Here is a 17917-nt window from a genome sequence, read left to right as displayed (position 1 = left end):
TACAAACCACATTCCTGTTAACTTGTAATTATGTATATCCTTACTGTTTAATACTTTCTTATGTAAACACTACAATGTCATATCATTTAAATTCCTATGATGTTCTATAAAGTATTGTACACAATAATTATAAATCAACTCACCTAAGAGAGATCAGTACTTAACAGCAATACACCATCTAATAACTCAGTTCCAGACATAAAAGGTTATACAAAAAAAGTTTTATTAAGTACAGTTTCATATTTAGAAGAACATTCAAAATTACAAATGTGATTGGGTCTTGAGGATACATGATTCTTAAAATACAAAAGTTATATATAGACATTAGAAACTCAGTCTCCAAAATACTCAATAAAGATGTTTGGGTGACACTTATAGAACTGACCTAGCAATTTTTTCTTCTCTTTGGCAGACAGTTTTGGGTCCTTATCAATAGTTTTTAATAAATTCAGTAGCTCATCCTTGGTTGTCTTCTGTATGTGGTCTGAATAATCACTTTGATCAATTCTCTGGCAAAAAGTATATCCTTAAATATTCAAAGTACAAAGTTCAGTTAATGAATCTATTCTTCAGATTTAACTATAAAAATCAAGCAGTATTTTTATTTTTATATTTTTATTCCACATTTTGTAAAATGCACTGAAGATACTAAGCACTGCTGACTTTCTAACCCTGGTCAGGCTGCATTTGAGCATAAGGAGGCTCTTTGGTAAGTGTGAGGAGACTGTCTAAAGTTTAGTTGAAATTAACTACAACTACTTATAGCAAAACACTTTCAAATAAATAGTAGGGATTTATCTTTGGAAGACCATGAAAATAATATTTCTCAGATTACCTGTGTCTGTGTTTGGATCTCTTCCCTTCTGAATGGCCATGAGCTTAACACTGACAATTTTATGTAGAGTTCCAGGAATCTTAAAAAAAAAAAAAAAAGGGGGGGGGATATTGGACATTATTCAAATGCATTTTAATCTACATAAGCCCAAATTAACTACTTTCAGAGTTTTACCTTAAAAACATCTTTTTGATAATCCATTAAAAAGAGTACCAGAAGATCAGTTTTGCCTTTAGATAAATTTTTATTGTCAACAATAGCTTTTGAGAATATCCTTTTCACAGCCATCCGGTTGTCACACTATAAAAATAAAACAAAACATACCTAATGGCATATATTTAAAAGTTCAATATAAAAGGCAATGTTAAATAATAATAGCTATTATCCATTTCAGCATACTTGATGCCGATGATGGAATAATGTGACACGTGGGTCCTATAAGCATTAAGGATACTGACTACAATTAACATTTTACACAAAAGACTTACTTCTTTCTGTAATTTAAATTCAGAAGGATGTGCTGCAACAGCCATGAAATACAGTAGTCTTCTAAATTCTTCTCTATTTTGAGAATCCAGAAGCTTTAGAAAGAGCTGAGTAGCTTCTAATGCTATTTCAGTCTTCCCATTCACTTGAGCCAAAAGGAAAAAAAGTGCTTTTAATTTTGACCAAATATGACTATATTAAAGGGAATAGTATTCAAATTAAAGCTTAAGCTAAACAGTAAATTTACTCAAAACAATTTTCAAAAGCAAACCAAAAAGACTAGGATTTCCAATGAATGACCAATACCATCAAGGAAGCTGATTCTCAGATTGGCAACTAATACCCAAGTCCTTGTCAATATAATCATCTTAGGATGTTAAATCTAACTCGGCTTTATACATAAATTTCCAGCCTGTTTCAAACAATTCAGTACATTCTGAGGGCACACTATATGTACAGTACTGATGTTACCTGAGAAAAATAGCATTCTCTGAACCTGCCAATTTGTTTTCAACAGACCAGGTGAAACAGTCTGGCTCACTTGTAGAGGGACAAAGCAGAGTGCCTGCCATTTTGAAGACTGAAGGGGAATGGTGGTGGTAATGGTGTTGCTGTCTAAAGAAGAGAACTGCTACTCTCTGTTCAATAAGCTTCCAGTGAATGAGAGCAACATTCTTCTGTGGCCACCAGAAGTTAGAGCTAACTTCAGAGCTTATTTAGAACTTATAACTTTTTTTTTTATTCAGAGCTTATAACTTTCAGAGCCTCTTTCCAAATTATCCCTAGACGTTTTTGAAAAAAACATGCAATCCATATCCACTCCCAGCTTGAAGTTGTACCATTCTGATTAATTTTGAATTTTGAGGACAATTAACATTTTCTTGTTTCATCCAAAAGACAAATTCTAGTATCCAGTAAGATCTTACTTACCTAAGAGCTCTGCAATTCCATTATGAACATCACATAAGTGATTTAATAGAGGTTCCCTACTACTGTAATATTTGCCAATGGCATTAAAAAGAAGTTCTTTCACTAAGTCTATTCTATCTGGTTCTTCAGGAAAGTTTCTGCTTATGTCCACCACCATTTGGTCTGGAAGGTATTCCAAGCAATCAGTTGCTGCAGAGAGCCACTCATCTTCCCTATGGGAGGAAAAAAAGAAGTATTTTAAAAAGTGAAGAGTAACAAATAGACACACAGTATCCAACTTATTAGCTATTCAAAGTTTGCCACCAGGGTAAATTTCTACACACTTAGATAAAGATATGTGTGATTCTTTTTAATATATAGCTAGATCATGTATCACAGATTAAAAAGGTTGGCTTATTATATGTCTTCTTTTTCTTACTTTTTAAAAAAGTGAAAATGGAAGCTATCCAGAATAATACAGAGCTGAAAAGGACATCAAAATTCAAACTTTATTCACATTTACAGTGCAGGCACAGAAACTCTAAATTACTTGCTCAAGGTCCAAGGCAGGACTAGATCCCAGATCTGACTCCTAGACCACTATTTTTCTAATATAGTGTTCCTTCAGAGCTCTACATATGATCTGTCATCTCTCACTTTGGCTAGGAGAGAATAGAGGAAGATATGATAAGGTTTCAGAATAATTAAATATTTATTACCATTTCTAATAAAATACCAGCTGAGTAACAAGAAAAATGCTGTATATTTCAAGACATAAAATAACTTTGTTTGTTTGTTTATGTTTATTTTTGTTTAAAATATTACAGATACCCCTTTTTCTCCCCAATGACCCGTTCCAACCCATCCCAAACCCCTTCCCAGTCTCTCTCCCCACCATTGTCCATGTCCTTGGGTTGTGCATATATGCATATAAATTCTTTGGTTAATCTCTCCCCCATAAAATGACTTTTAATATTTCATTTGTTAATATATATAGATTTTAAAAATATTCCTGTACTCTGCTGCTATAGACTCAGGTTAACAACTAATCTACCACCCAGGTGCATTATGGTGGGCAGGTCACTTCACCTCTCTGGGCAAAGATGCAGCTAGATGATCTTTAAGGTTACTTCTAGCACAATTTCTGATTCTGTATTTAAATTTTAAGGTAATAATGTTTTCACGTTACGTTAGATTACAGAAATGTAATTAAAATTCCTGTAGAATAATAAACTTCCTATTATACATGCAGAGTTCAATAACTAGTAAGTTGGGATTAACTTTTTCACATAAGGTTTTAAGCTATCTTTAGACATTCAGCTGTTTATTAATAGTTCATTGGAACCCTAGCCAGTTTGGCTCAGTGGTTAGAGCATCAGCCCATGGACTGGAGGGTCCTGGGTTCAATTCTGGTCAAGGGCATATACCTTGGTTGCAGGCTGGATCCCTAGCCCTGGTTGGGGCACATGCGGGAGGCAACCAATTGATGTTTCTCTCACATTGATGATTTCTTTCTCTTTCTCTCTCCCTTCCACTCTCTCTGAAAAGTAATGGAAAATATATCCTCTGGTGAGGATTAAAAAACCAATTAAAAAATAAAAATAATAAAACAGTTCATTGGAATGTAGAGCTGGCGAAGTACTAAACATGTAAGTTGTATTTCTAACATTTCCATCTCTCTGTGCTAGAACACTATCTGCTAAGGCAAAATAATTAAAACTACAAGATTTTAACCTTTAATAATTTTATTTAGGAGAGGAGCTTCAAAGTTATAAGGAATATAGCACTCTTCCTTAAGGAAAAAAGAAATCATAATTCCCTTAGTTCTTGAAGTTAATTTAAGCCTTTAAACCTTAAGATTTATATTCAGGAGAATGGTAGTCAGAGGTGAGAACAAGAGTTACTTTCATTATATTTCTTTAATAAAACTAGTTAACTTAAAAATACATATTTAACACTATTCTAGAGGCATATAAAAGCATATGTGGAGCCCTGGCCAGGTAGCTCAGTTGGTTAGAGCATCGTCCCAATACACCAAGGTTTCAGGTTTGATCCCTGGTCAGGGCACATATGAGAATCAACCAATGAATGCATAAATAAATGGAACAACAAACCTCTTTCTCTCCCCCTTCTTCTCTAAAATCAATAAATTTAAAAAAAAAATTTTTAAAGCATATGTGGTCAAAGGATTCTAAGAATTTGCCAAATCTGTTCATTTTTTCCAGGTTTTTTTGAAGACCAGATAGCCCTAAGAAACCAGACCTACATTTTAACAAAGATAAGAAGATAGAGCATAATCATTTTCTTCACTTGATGTACAAGTAAGTTATATGTGAAACAAAAATGAATATGAAAAATAATGAAATATAAACCTCTTTTTCTAATTTTGACGATGGTGATTTTGTTCTTTACTTTCTCAAATACTGATAATATCAACTTCCCATGCATATCTGATTCTATGGATAGAAGAATTAAAAAGGTTATCTTAAAACTAGCTATAATCACCCTACAAGCACACTCAAATTATTATATACATATATTTCCACATACTGAGAGTCACCATAAGCTTTGAGAATCCCTCGATCCAGATAGTTACTGTTGTTGACCAAGTCAGGCTGCCTCTTAGGTTGAGGAACTTTAGGTAAAACTTCTTGCTGTTTGAGTAAGGAGTCAAGAAGTGGAAGGTCTACAAGTTGTAGTAGACGTGCAATTGTTTCTTCTTGCCATACTTCATTAATAACTACACAGGGAAAAAATGATGGGGTGAAAAGTAGCAATAGTTACTAAATGTTCACTGTAGTATTTGTCTAGGCAGGTCTAAGCTAGTAAATTTGTGGCGCAAAAAAAAAAAAAAAAAGAGAGACAAAGAGAAATAGTCAACTTTATGAGAAGTAGTTTCTTAAAACAATTCGAGATTTGTTTAAAGTGTAGGAGAACAGACTTTGGACAACAGGAATTCTTTTCATTCTTGTACTATAAAAAGCTATATGGCAGAGATAAGAAATCAAGTCATATAACATGTTAATAAGGACTTTGGAAGAAAGAATGATTCATTCAGTCTGAAAACTGGTTTGAAACCCTTGGTTGCAGATTATTCCATCAGGGTTTCCACCCCAAGGATGGGGGAGGGAAGGTGGAAATCAGTCATTAAACTCTATTCCACTGCTACTGACAAGGCAGAACATAAGAATTCTGTTACTATTTTAATGTAACTTTCAAATTTTTATTTAAACTAATAAAATCTTAGGGAAAAAATATCTGAGGGCATATTTTAAATAAAAATTTGCATGCAAAACATTTCAGATTTGAACCTCTGCCAGCTGATAGGACAAAAGTCAGTGTTCAAGAATTGCAACACTGATCTATTTGTTAAAGATAATAGACCTCTGTTAAAACTTAATATAAACGGTTTTAATACACAGTGTGCTCTTTCTTTGTGCTTTGAATATTTAAATTCTAAAAAGGTTACGATTGAAACATTTTTAAATAACTTTATTTGAAGTTAATCTTCTGTTTCTTACTTGTACCCTCTTTAGCTTACCTTGTGGAGACAAAGTTGCAGATACATTTACATGAGGGGAGTTAGCAGGCTTTAAACTCAGATTTTCCCACAGATCCTCTAAACTTGCCGATTTGATATCAGATGACTTAAATAATGCATCTGTATACCTAAAATGAATTTATTTCATAAATTCATGTTTATTAGTAAGCCCACAGAAATATTTTAGTATGCGAGAGCCAAGAGTTTCTAGAAAGTTTCTGTGTTTCAGAGCAAAACCACAACAAATGCACCCTAGTCTGTGTGACTCAGTGGTTAGAGTGTCAGCCCACATACCGAAGGGCTGTGGGTTCGATTCCTGGTCAAGGGCACGTACCTGGGTTGCAGGTTTGCTCCCCACCCCTGGTCAGGGCTCGTGCAAGAGGCAACCAGTCGATGTGACTATCTCACATCAATGGTTCTCTCTCTCTCCCCCTTCCTCCCTACCTTCTACTTTCTCTGAAAAGCAATGGAAAAAATATCCTCAGGCAAGGATTAACAAAACAAAAAAACCCACAACAATGCAAATTCTAAGAATAGAATAAAAAGCAAAATCCCACCTTTTTTATCAAGCCTAAATATACATACTCTAAATTCTCCTTTGAACATTTATATTTAAGTAATTCAATGATTAAAATTTTAGTCTGAATTTTAAAACAAACTTCATTATGCTTAATGTTTTTATCAGTTACCTCTATTTCTGGGGCATTCTTTGATAGACAGTGCTAATCATTTTCCAAATGCAGATCTACAATCCTTTGTCCACAATTCTGAAACCCAGAAAGCTTAGAAAAAATCTTAAGTTTACTCAGAACTCATATGACAAAACCTCTCTTGAGACTATCATAGCTTTTATTTATCACAGTTAGTATGAGTATTTTGCTTACCGAAAAAATATTAATAGGTTGACTGCTAGATGCTGTACTAGACCTCTAGGGGTATTATCTAATATATATGTATAAAATACTCCTCTAAAATCTCCAAAGCTCCAAACTATTAGACCCATCAGTCAGGAACCAGGGGTTTCAGATAAAGCCTGTGGACCTGTATCTGGAAAGTGCTGACTGTGCCCTACCTTATCCTCATATTTCCTTCCTACATGTAGTGGTAAATTTTTATGTTTTAAATATAAGAATTTTTAAATATTTGAAAGTCAGTACACTAAAACTCTGACTTGTGTCAGTTCTGAATTATAAGAGCTTCAGTTACCTTGACACAGTTTAGCTGAGGGGAATAAAAGGGAAAAGGTTGTTTTTTTATAACAAATAACTCGGTTCATTATGCACTCCTCACCTACATTCACTTCAGTCACTGGGCTGTACAGTCTGTCCCATGTTCTCCCTTAAATGACCCCCTCCTCTTCACCACGCTGCTTGCCTCACCCTCACGTGTAGACGGCGACACTGCAAAAGATTCCGAGCTAGCTCTTCCTATCAGGCTGACCACACAGCTGCAGGGCGTCCTTTCTAAAATGCAGTCTCATCTTTCTGTGGCCTCTCCAAACGTATGATCAAGCACAAACTCCTTCATGGGTCATGTGCATTCTGGCTCCCACATTCTGCCATTTTGTGGAGTTTAGTGATACCCTACCTGCCTGCCCTCACCTTCTCTGTTCTCATACCGCTCTGTATAAACTCTCTAACATTTTTTACACTATAATTGTAACCTGAAGCAGAAAAATCAAAGTTTGTTGATTGTTCATATTTTATATTTAGCAGAAACAAACAAGAATTCTAAGAGATACTGAAAAAACAAAAGGTAACTCTATCAAATTTATCCACAGATTCAGATTTTTGCCTAATTTGCTAATTCAAAAGGAACATAAAGCCAGTGAGCATCTCATTAAAAAGTAGACAAAATCCTGCCAATATCCCATGATGATCTTACATTATATACTAACCTGGAAGGTGAATGTAGTTTATTCTCTTTGCCAAATTGACTGTCTTGGTTGGGTATTGTTGTGAATCTATAAAGGCTGCAACTACTATCTTCAAACATAGGTTTTTTGTCTTTTCTAAAGACTTTGGTTGGAACTGCTTCAAATACTTTGTAGTCCATAAGTGCTTGACACACTCTTACCACTTTGGCCCGAGGAATATCTACATCACCAAAATATTTATTCTGAATTAGGTGAGAAAAAATGACATCAACTGCTTCCGAACCAACAAAGCAATCATTATGTCTTTTTAAGTGGTGCCTTCGTTTTTTCACCTCCACTTGTGTTTGAAGAGTGTTTATAATGCTGCTCCATACATATGTGGCTCCAAATGGTTTCTGGGCCACACTGAAACCTGGAATGGAAAAAATCAGAGTAGCTTTATTCATTTGTGATAAGGTCTAAGCAATCCTTAAGCAAAGAGTGGCGCCTGGCCGGGCATGGCTCAGCGGTTGAGCGTCGACCTAGGATCCAGGCAATTGGGGTTCGATTCCCGGTCAGGGCACATGCCCGGGTTGCGCAGGCTAGGCAGCCGATCAATGACTCATCATTGATGTTTCTGTCTCTCTCTCTCCCTCTCCTTTCCTCTCTCTGAAATCAATAAAGATATATTTAAAAAAAAAAAAAAGCAAAGAGTGGCAATTTCCCAAGTTATTAATAAGGAATAATTATGGGGTCAGCTTGTTACTGAAATATTAAGTTATTAGTAACAAGTCATCAAAAAATTTAGTGCCTACTATATGCTAAACACTGTCCTATCTACTAGGATACAACAGTGAGCAAAATAAAGTCCTTGTTCTCATAGCCATACTTTATGGGGAGGTACAGATAATACAAATGTGTTAAATCAATTCTAAGACGAAAACTAAAGCTAGGTAAGGAAGAGAAGGCTATTTTAGATGGACGTCAGGAAACAGCTCTCTAACAATGTGATATCTGAGCAGAAGACTGAGTTTCTGGGCACCATTTAAAAACCAGGAAGCAAGCTGTGCAGATATCTGGGGGAAGAGCAGAGAGAACAGAGAGAGCAAAGGCCTTGAGAAGAGGAAGAGGGCCAGCATGGCCTGAGTGGGTGACCAAGGGAGAGAACAGTAGGAAGTGAGATCAGAGAGGAGTGGAGGTAAGAGTTTGCAGATCAAGTAGGACCTTATGGCAGTTACCAGTTATGTGCAAGGAACTCTATTAAGGGCCTTGCATAAATGATCTAGTCTTCATAGCAACCTTATGAGGGAGATACCTCTTTTTGAAAGATGGAAAACAGATTTACAGAGGATAAGTGTAATTCCAGACATTATAAGACATGGTACTGGGATTTGGCTCATGTCCTATATAATTTTAAAGCATTTATCAAACTTCCTTTATTTTTAGGATATTTTAACAGAGAAGTTGAAAACTTCCCTTAAGGGAGTTTAAAAAGGAAAACAATATGCATCAGTACAACAGTAAGGAATATGGAGAATTATAATTGAAACTACTACTGGAAATTACCTTCCTGCCTTCTTAGATAAAACAGAATATATAAGGTGAAAGCAAAGATAAGTTCCTGAAGGATATTAAAATTCCACTTAATGCACTAGAGTCATAAATTTTAAGTGGGTCATTTGGAATTCAGCTTTTGTGTTGCAATTAATATAATGAGTGTAGCGAACCATTACACTATAATTTTGTAGCTACTAGCAATGTTAACTTTTTTTTTTTTAATATATCTTTATTGATTTCCGAGAGAGGAAAGGAGAGGGAGAGAGAGAGAGACAGAAACATCAATGATGAGAGAGTCACTGATCAAGCCCACAACCAGGCATGTGCCCTGACCGGGAATCAAACCCTGATCGCCTGGATCCCAGGTCGACTCTCAACTGCTGAGCCATGCCTGGGCAGGCATTGTTAACATCTTTACTATGAAAATTTACTGGCATACACATATACATAAAGCCCTTTACTGTTTATTTGTAGGTTTCCAATACCAAAAGCTGATGGGCAATTTACTATCTAGTCATTATTATGGTGTTATTTTAAAATAATCATTAATTGTTTTTAATTATCAAAATTCTATTTTAAAATTCAAGATACTTCATAATCTATTAATAAACAAAGAAGGGGAAAAAATGATGCCAGTTTTCCAAATATCATGTGAGCAGTTTTAAGAATGAAATTATAGAGAATCAACTAGATAAATCTAACTGGAACTAGATTTACTACTGGTACACTATTTAGTCTCTACTGAATAGAGCCAGAATCAGGCATTTGATGGAATTTCAAAATAGGTCCAGAACTCAGGAACAGCTGTACTGTTTCCAGTCACAATGACTAAACAGAAGGAGTGTTAGCCATTACTATGCTTAACTTCCTAAACTACCAGAGATTATAGTGAAGATTTAAATGAACTTAATGTCTGCTCTTTAGTCTTTTTCATATCTTCATTGTATTATTAATAGCTAACATTTAGTATTCACAGTATGACAAACTCTGCCTTCTCCCATTTAATCCTGATAAACTCCTCTGAAATAGTTATTAATACCCTATTTTGAGGCAATTAAGGCTCAGTGAATTAAACAAACTTGCCCTGTTTCATAGGTAGTAAATATATACTAGCTTTTCCTAGTACTTAAATATAAATATACTAGAGCAAGCCACCAATCACTATCATCCCAATACATTCAAGTAAAAAAGTAAGCCACCAGAGAGTTTTAGCATTAACTTTCATTGAAGAATTTGATTAAGTGAAAGAGCTTTAAGTGAGCCAGTGAGATCAAAAGAAACAAAATACCCAACTTTAAGATTTGTGAATCCTTAATCAAGCTATGTGAACCCTTAACTACTATTAACTTAGTAGTTAATACTCCTAAAACAAGGCAGGATGTCATAAATTCTATAATATATACTATTTACAGTACACAGGGGTAAGACAGGAAAGGAAAATAAGCCAGATTCAATCTTGTAGAGATTAGATTGCCTTTTAAGTACCAGTGAAACAGACTTCTGGGTTAGTGATAATATTAATGGCGAAACACGTAAGTCAGCTGAGCTACAAGTAGGTTGGCACACAAACCCTGAAAGATAAGGCTGAGTCACTTATTAATTTGAGATCAATAAGACAAATGAAGTAGGTGAGAGGGAGGGATACACAGCCTCAGCGACATGGAAAAGGCTAATCTGCACATGGGAATTTAAAGGTAAAGGATAAATTTCCCTGTTAACTTGCTTGAATATGGGAAGTCAGGAAGTTTTGCAGGTTGGATAACACAGCATAAAAGATTAAAGAACAGGTTAGAGCAGGATAGCAGGCACCTGTGAGCCACACAATGTTTCCAGAGTCCTCCAGGCATTATATAATTCAGCCCTTTCAGGTCCCCTCTGTTCTCACTGACCATTAATTCCCAACCATTGCACCCTGAATATTTCCCCTCAAGCATTGCCACCCACAGGCCCAAACTAGCTCATGTTCGTACAGATACTTTAATACATAATATACCCTTGACCTAACAAGTAAATGTGCCAAAACCCACACCAGGATAACCTGTTTTTTTAATGCCGACTTCACCAGTTGAACACAGATCCCCCACATGCTGGTTTAAAACTTATTTATCACCATCTAATAGCTGAAATGAATACTGGTATAGCAGGACATGTCCAGTAAGATGAATTATTGTGATTTCTAAACAGGATTCAAGAGATCAGAAGTATACAATGAATGCTTTGTAAGCCAAGCAACCAGAATTGAAGCTTCAGCTTGTCCTCAAACCTCACTTGCATATGAGCTGGAAAATTCTTTAAAATTTATCACTGTTTACATCTTGATGCTTCCTTATTTACATTTGGTCAAGTGTGCTCTAAAATCATCATGACCAAAGAATCAAAGAGTCTTCAGACCAGCTGTGATCAACCTGTATAAGAGATTTACCTCTAGGTTGGTTTCTTCATTTCATGCTACAAGAGTTGAACACTATGTTTAATGCTGACTTCAGGCCTAAACTACTTATTATAGGATTTCAGAGACTGAAATTATACCTTTCCAGTTAGATATAGATATTGAACACCAGATACAATATAGTAAGAAATGAAGCATATGAAAAATTTGACCCTATCAGATAAAAAGCATTTTGGAAAGTGGCCTATCAAGAAACTCAGAAATTGTTTTAAACCAGATCTGTAACATATTATACACGTTTTTAAGTACTACATAAGTCTAGGCTAGTTAACATTCATTTTTCAAGCAGTGTTATCTTTATTTGCTTGAAAACGATAGCTGTTTTTCAAAAAAAAAGACCTGCCCTTTTATGTATTAGAAGTCTACCAAAAAGTTACCAATAATAAAAAAGTTAAACTTCTATTATTGAGCTCTGATATATATTTGTAATATAATAAATAACCATCTTTGCTTCTAAAAATGCACACTAAATAATCAAGCTGTTACCATAATAGTTCCCTAAAAATCAAGTCATGAGGCAGACATGTCAGGAAATTACACTTACTCAAGAGTGACAAAGGGATAACCAGCACTGACTATGATCTGTGCAGTCAGCATCAACTATGGTCCTACTGTGAAAACCTATTTAAGGGCTAAAACACATAATAATTTTGAATAGTAAGATTATATTAACTCCTTAGAAGATCAATATACACATTATAAAATTGGATCCCATGGCCCTGGCCAGGTAGCTCAGTTGGTTAGAGCATTGTTCTAATATGCCAAGGTTGCAGGTCAGATCCCTGGTCAGGGCACATACAAGAAGCAACCAATGAATACAAGGAACAGACTGAGAAATGTCAGAGGGGAGGTGGGTGGGAGGACTGGATAAAGGAAGGTGAAGGGATTAGCTAAAGAACATACAGGCATAGCTCATGGACACAGACAATAGTGTGGTCAGGGCTAAGGGAGGTGGGCAAAGGAGGGGGACATCTGCAGTAGTGTCAACAATAAAAATTATAAATTAAAGAGGAAAAAAAGAAGCCCTGGCCAGTGTGGCTCAGTTGGTTGGTGCATCACCCAGTATACCAAAAGGTGGTGGGTTTGATTCCTGGTTGGGGTGCATGTGGTGGGGGGGCGGCACCAATTGATGTTTCTCTCTCACATTGATGTTTCTCTCTCTCTCCCCTTCCTCTCTAAAATCAATTTTTTAAAAAGATGCAACCAATGAATGCATAAATAAGTAGAACAACAGATTGATATTTCTCTTTCCCTTCCTCTCTCTCAAATCAATCAATAAATAAAATTGGATTCCAATGTAATATAAACATACATACATAATGACTAAAATATGCTAAAAATGAACATGTAAGAATTTTATTTTCATTTTCAGACATTAAACTGCCCCCCTCCCCTCCAAAAAACTCAGATAGCTCATGGTAGGCAGTTTCTACAAAAATTGAACAATGAGCTAGTGCCTTATTTCTTTCAAATTTCCTTATAGTTTACAGAGATTCAAATTATTTTAATGCCTTATGGAGTGCTTCACATAATACAGTTGGTTATTCAGTACTTGTTAGTTGTAAATTATTACCAACTACTAAAAAATTTTAAAGAAGGTTTAACACAGTGGTTCACAGTGGGTGATTTTACTCCCCACTAGACATTTGACAATGTCTAGAGACATTTTTGTGTCACAAGCTGAGGAGAGGGGATGCTACTGGCACCTAGTGGGTTGAGGGTCCAGGGATGCTGCTAAACATCCAATAATGCACAGGGCCAGCCCCCAAAACAAAGCAAATGCCAAAGTTCAAAAACCTTTGGTTGATCAAATACTGTTCAGACATGGAAGCTTGTGTTAATACAGTAGGCACAGTGCTAATTTCTGTGAATACAAAATATAAAACAAAAGCATGGGTTTTGGAGTCCCAGAGACCTGGTCCTATTCTTAGCGCCATCATTTACTAATAATGCAATCTTGGGAAAACTACCCAACTTTTTTTGTTTCAAAACAGAGCTAATTACACTTCTCTCAGTCACTGTGAGGATCATATGAGACAATATATGTAAAGTGGCTAGCACAGTACCCAGCAATTAACAGAAAACAAAGGGGGAAACTGTCACAATTAGAAGAGCCTAATGAGACATGGACTCAATGTAATGGAATATCCTAGATGGTATTCTGGAATAGAAAAAAAGACAGTAGGCAAAAACTGAGGAAGTCTAAGTAAAGTGTGGGCTTAGTTAATAATAATGTATCAGTATTGGTTCATTGTGACAAATGTACTATACTAATAAGGGAAACTGAGTGAAGGGCATATGGGAACTCTTTGTACTAACTTCATGACTTTTTTGTAAATCTAAATCTATTCTAAAATTTTAAAGATTTATCTAAGAATCCTCTAATTAAAACATTTACACACACACACACACAAAGTAAAAAGAAAGGTGAGGGTATCTTTCTTCTTCCTTTCTCTGAACTAAGAGGACAGTCTCTACCCTCAAAGAGTCTGCCCTTTCTTTACCTATTCATACCACCTTGATGATGATGTCAAGCTCTGAACAGTATTCAGTTAAATAAAGGCCACTAGCAGATGCAAAGACAAGATGTGATACATGCCAGAGGATTTAACTCTTCATCAGAAAATAATATAAAAATCCTAAATCATTTAAGATTTAATTAAGAGAATTTTATTTAAGGATTTTTTTATATGAGGTTTTAAAACATTATTTACAGAATTGTCAAGACAAAGGAAAAGGACTTCATTTATTGGATACTAACCAAAACCTGACAATAGATAAAGGTAGAGAACTGTGTTTGGGGTGTTAAAACTAGACAGCTGTGACTGAATGGGAAAAAGTTCCTGTACAGTGATTCCAATATTACAAAACTTTTATTGCATGTTGGTTTGTAGTCCAAAGTTTGGTTTCCTTTTATGTGGTATTAGAGCTGTCATGCTGAAGACTGAGATTACCTCTGAAAAGAAGGTTTCAGGCAGGTAAGTATGTAAAATAAATCTCTACTAATAAGGACAATTTAAAAATATGTTAAGAGAACTATCAACAAAAGTAGGCAGTGGTCACTGCTTTAATTCATACAGATTAATGAGAGAGCATATGGGAAGTACTTTGAGCTCCCTGGAAAAGTGACACCAGGTGAATTCAAAGAATTAAGTTACAGTATAAAGGGATAACAGGATAACATACCACTTTCTTTTTTGTCTATAATAAAAGACAAATATCTTCTAAGTACTTGCTGAAAGTTAACACACAGACTTTATTTCTACATAAATCAGGTCCCTGGTCATTCCAGCCCCTTTAAGGTATGGAGAAGTTACTAATCGGTAGAAAAACGTACAAAGCTGCTTGCCAGAGCACACAGAAAGGGAATGGCAAGGAACCAGGAACAGAGGCTCCTATTACTGTGCTCCCTGGGACTGTGACAAGCCAACTAAAGGGTGGAAGAGGGGTTAACAAATGCCAACAGGTTAGGGCTCTGACTGCAGCAAGCAAAACAAATGAGAAAAGGCAGTGGGCCCTTTTCTACCCACTGCACCTGGTGTGCAGAGAATAGTGGTCTTTTCCTTGGGTTCAAATCCGCTAAGCAGAACTTTACCTCTCCTGTCTGAGTGTCATCTACTTAATTTTGAAAACATATTCCCTTACAACATCCAAGAACCAGTTCACAGGTGCCCAAAGCCTAGAATTGGTATTTCAGTTGTTGGAGAAGACAGGATTCTATATTTTTAGTCATGTAAAATTTGGGGATTTCTTTCACTCAGAACGTGAGCCTAAAGTTTTCTCATGATTATTTCCAATATCATTTGATTTTAAATCCTCAAATGATGAAGTATTTTCCTTCGGTTCACAATGTAAAACAAGGAGAAATTCTGAATCTGGGTAGCATGTACTTCGCTGAATCCTTTAAATTGGATCAGAATAGGTCAATATTACAATTGTTCTTAGAAAAGTACAGATGAAAAGTAGTTCTTTATCACAATTTATTAGCTTTTGAAGATTAAAAGGAGCATTACTAATTATAAGTCAAATACAAGACTGGAGCTACCGAGATGACCCGTTTGATCTAAGTCAATTCACTGACCACTGTCACCTGCTCAACATTTTACAGATGAAAGGCTTTTTGTCAGGGAGCCAATTCCTATAACACCCCACACTGCAGCTTCAGAAAGGAGAAAAAGTTGTAACCTATCTAACGGGAGAAAAAGCCGAGTGTTATCTGGATATCTTAACTATATTTACTGAGTTATAGATACTCTAGAATCGGAATTTTATAACTGATCATCCGATCCCGTTCATTTGGACATTTAAAGAAACCAAGATACTAAGCAAATTGCCCCCAAAGATATGATTAAGCTGGTGGCAGAATTCACCAACGTCTATCCTAATGTCATGTAACCATTAAAGTCAAAAACTTCTATTCACTGAAATATTACTTATCCAGAAAGTGTATCCCGCGCGAGAGCGGCAGCCTCCGCTCACCAGCCCGCCGGGGGACCGCCCGCTCTGCGGACAGGGCCGCGGCACCTACCAGGGGGCCTCTGCGCCGGGCCGTGGAGAGCGGAGACGTTCAGCGCCGCAGCCTTCTCCCGCACCGTGGCCATAGCCGTGGCTCGCGGGACACAGCTCCTCCGGCCGCTGCGCGGTGAAGAGGGAGCCCGCCGCCGCCTGTTAACTGGTCCGGGACGGGGCGGGGCTCCCGCCAGGCCCCGCCCCCGACCGAGGACTGGGCCGCCCCGCGCCGCGGGTCACGTGCCCGCCGAGGCGGCGAGTAGCCGCGGGCCCGCACGAGAGGAGACGGTGCGGACCCCGCCCTCGAGGACGACGCGGCCGGTCGCCGACGCGGAGACGGCCAGGTAGACAGCGGCGCGGCGCGTGGGGCCGCGAGTGCGCGCGGGCGCTGCGCAGGCAGTGGGGCGAGCCCGCAGGCTCTGGCCGCCGGGCGCCGCCCGCGTTCCCTCGTGGACGAGCCCTGGGCCCCCGCGGCGGACTCAGTGCCGCGCCTCGGCGCTCGCCCGGGACGCGGCGGTAGTCCTAGCTCCGCTTCACGGTGTTCTTTATGAAGATGTCACGGACTGATGTGCAGCATTTTAGTAGCTGGGTCTGGAACATGAGTGCTTAAAATTGTGTCGTGGTGACAAGAGCATCTAGTTTTTCACACACTGACTCGCTGTAAAGAACAAACTAACCTTTATCTGGCCCAGGGGAGCCGCGTCTGGAGGGCGTCTGGCCGGCCGGAGGGTGCTGCCTCCCAGGTATCTGGTCAGGTGGGTAGGGACGGAGTTTGCTACGGAGACGGAGTGAGAGCGAGGAAAGGGGAGGGCGGACTGTCAGTGGGCAGTTGAAACCAGGGGATCCAGGGCTCCATTGGGGTACGTCTGAAAGGATGAGTGATCTAAGAGAACAGTAATTCAGTGGCCAGGTATTTGCCCATTGTTTTGAAATTTGAGAGTTTTGCAATTATTTTAAACCCTTGGTACCTATATAAGAAATGTCTTCTTGGAAGGAGGATGCCTGTGTGATCAGGTTATAAATTAGGATGGTATTTAAGTGGGAGTTCACTGCTTCGCTTATTGGAAGCAGCTCTACACGTGGTGGTTTCGGAGCATACATACTAAGAAGCTATGACCCGGGGGCCTGAGTCTAATGGGCAAGGGCTCTTCCTAAGATTTAGTAGATTGCCAACGGCTTAGCCCTTTTTTAAATATGCTCTCTCCCCCTGGTGGTTGTAAAACCTGGCCTCACTTACCCTAAAGGAATTTTCTTTGTATTTCTCTATTGGTTACTGCTCACAGATAAGATACAATTTAGGACCAGTTTCCAGCACACAGTAGGCCTGTTATCTTTAGTCTGCCCCATGTTACATAACTGCATGAACACACAAGTCCATCCTCACTACTTGGGAGAAAAAAATAGCTCATCCTATTTCTGAAAACCAGTTTTTACAAACCAATATTGTGTCTTTTGAAAAGGTTGGTTACTTCAGTGACCATTTTGATAATTTATATCACCTATCAAAGAATTTTTACCAGCTTGTGCTATATCTAGCTCACCTGAAATGCTGTATTTCCTCTTCTCTACCTAACTATATGTACCCCAGAGGCCTAGCTCAAATCCCACTTTCTTCACTGGACATATATTTCCGGATTACCCTGATAGATTTCTTCTCTGACCATTGATGGCACTTACCAAGTACCTTACTATTTGGCCTCCTACCTCCTTGTATAGATAGATACTACCTAATTATTTCAGCAAACACATCTTGATTATCTAACAAGATTGGAGAAT

At 37.6% G+C, this 17917-nt stretch overlaps 1 protein-coding gene across 1 annotated transcript; it reads right to left on the bottom strand.

Moving 5' to 3' along the window:
* Positions 1–203: 203 nt before the first annotated feature.
* DEPDC7 (DEP domain containing 7) lies at positions 204–16310 on the bottom strand. Its single transcript, XM_081153392.1, has 9 exons — positions 16161–16310; positions 7669–8059; positions 5772–5899; positions 4781–4970; positions 2252–2463; positions 1324–1466; positions 1010–1135; positions 836–914; positions 204–526 (listed from the first exon to the last, which is right to left on the bottom strand). The coding sequence occupies exons 1-9, from the start codon at positions 16231–16233 to the stop codon at positions 333–335; spliced, it is 1536 nt and encodes a 511-aa protein (XP_081009518.1). The 5' UTR covers positions 16234–16310; the 3' UTR covers positions 204–332.
* Positions 16311–17917: the final 1607 nt, after the last annotated feature.

This window comes from Miniopterus schreibersii (assembly GCF_964146895.1).
Source record: "Miniopterus schreibersii genome assembly, chromosome: 12".
NCBI lineage: Eukaryota > Metazoa > Chordata > Mammalia > Chiroptera > Miniopteridae > Miniopterus > Miniopterus schreibersii.
The sequence above is the reverse complement of the archived record's forward strand: the minus strand, read 5'-3'. Positions and strand labels throughout refer to the sequence as shown.

Bases quoted from the DNA above. Each gene is read 5' to 3' on its own strand.
- DEPDC7 (XM_081153392.1), bottom strand. From the start codon at position 16,233: ATGGCCACGGTGCGGGAGAAGGCTGCGGCGCTGAACGTCTCCGCTCTC. The intron at 8,060-16,160 runs GTAGGTGCCGCG...TTTCCATTCCAG, and splicing joins CCCGGCGCAGAGGCCCCCTG to GTTTCAGTGTGGCCCAGAAA. The intron at 915-1,009 runs GTAAAACTCTGA...TTTTTTTTTAAG, and splicing joins ATCAAAAAGATGTTTTTAAG to ATTCCTGGAACTCTACATAA.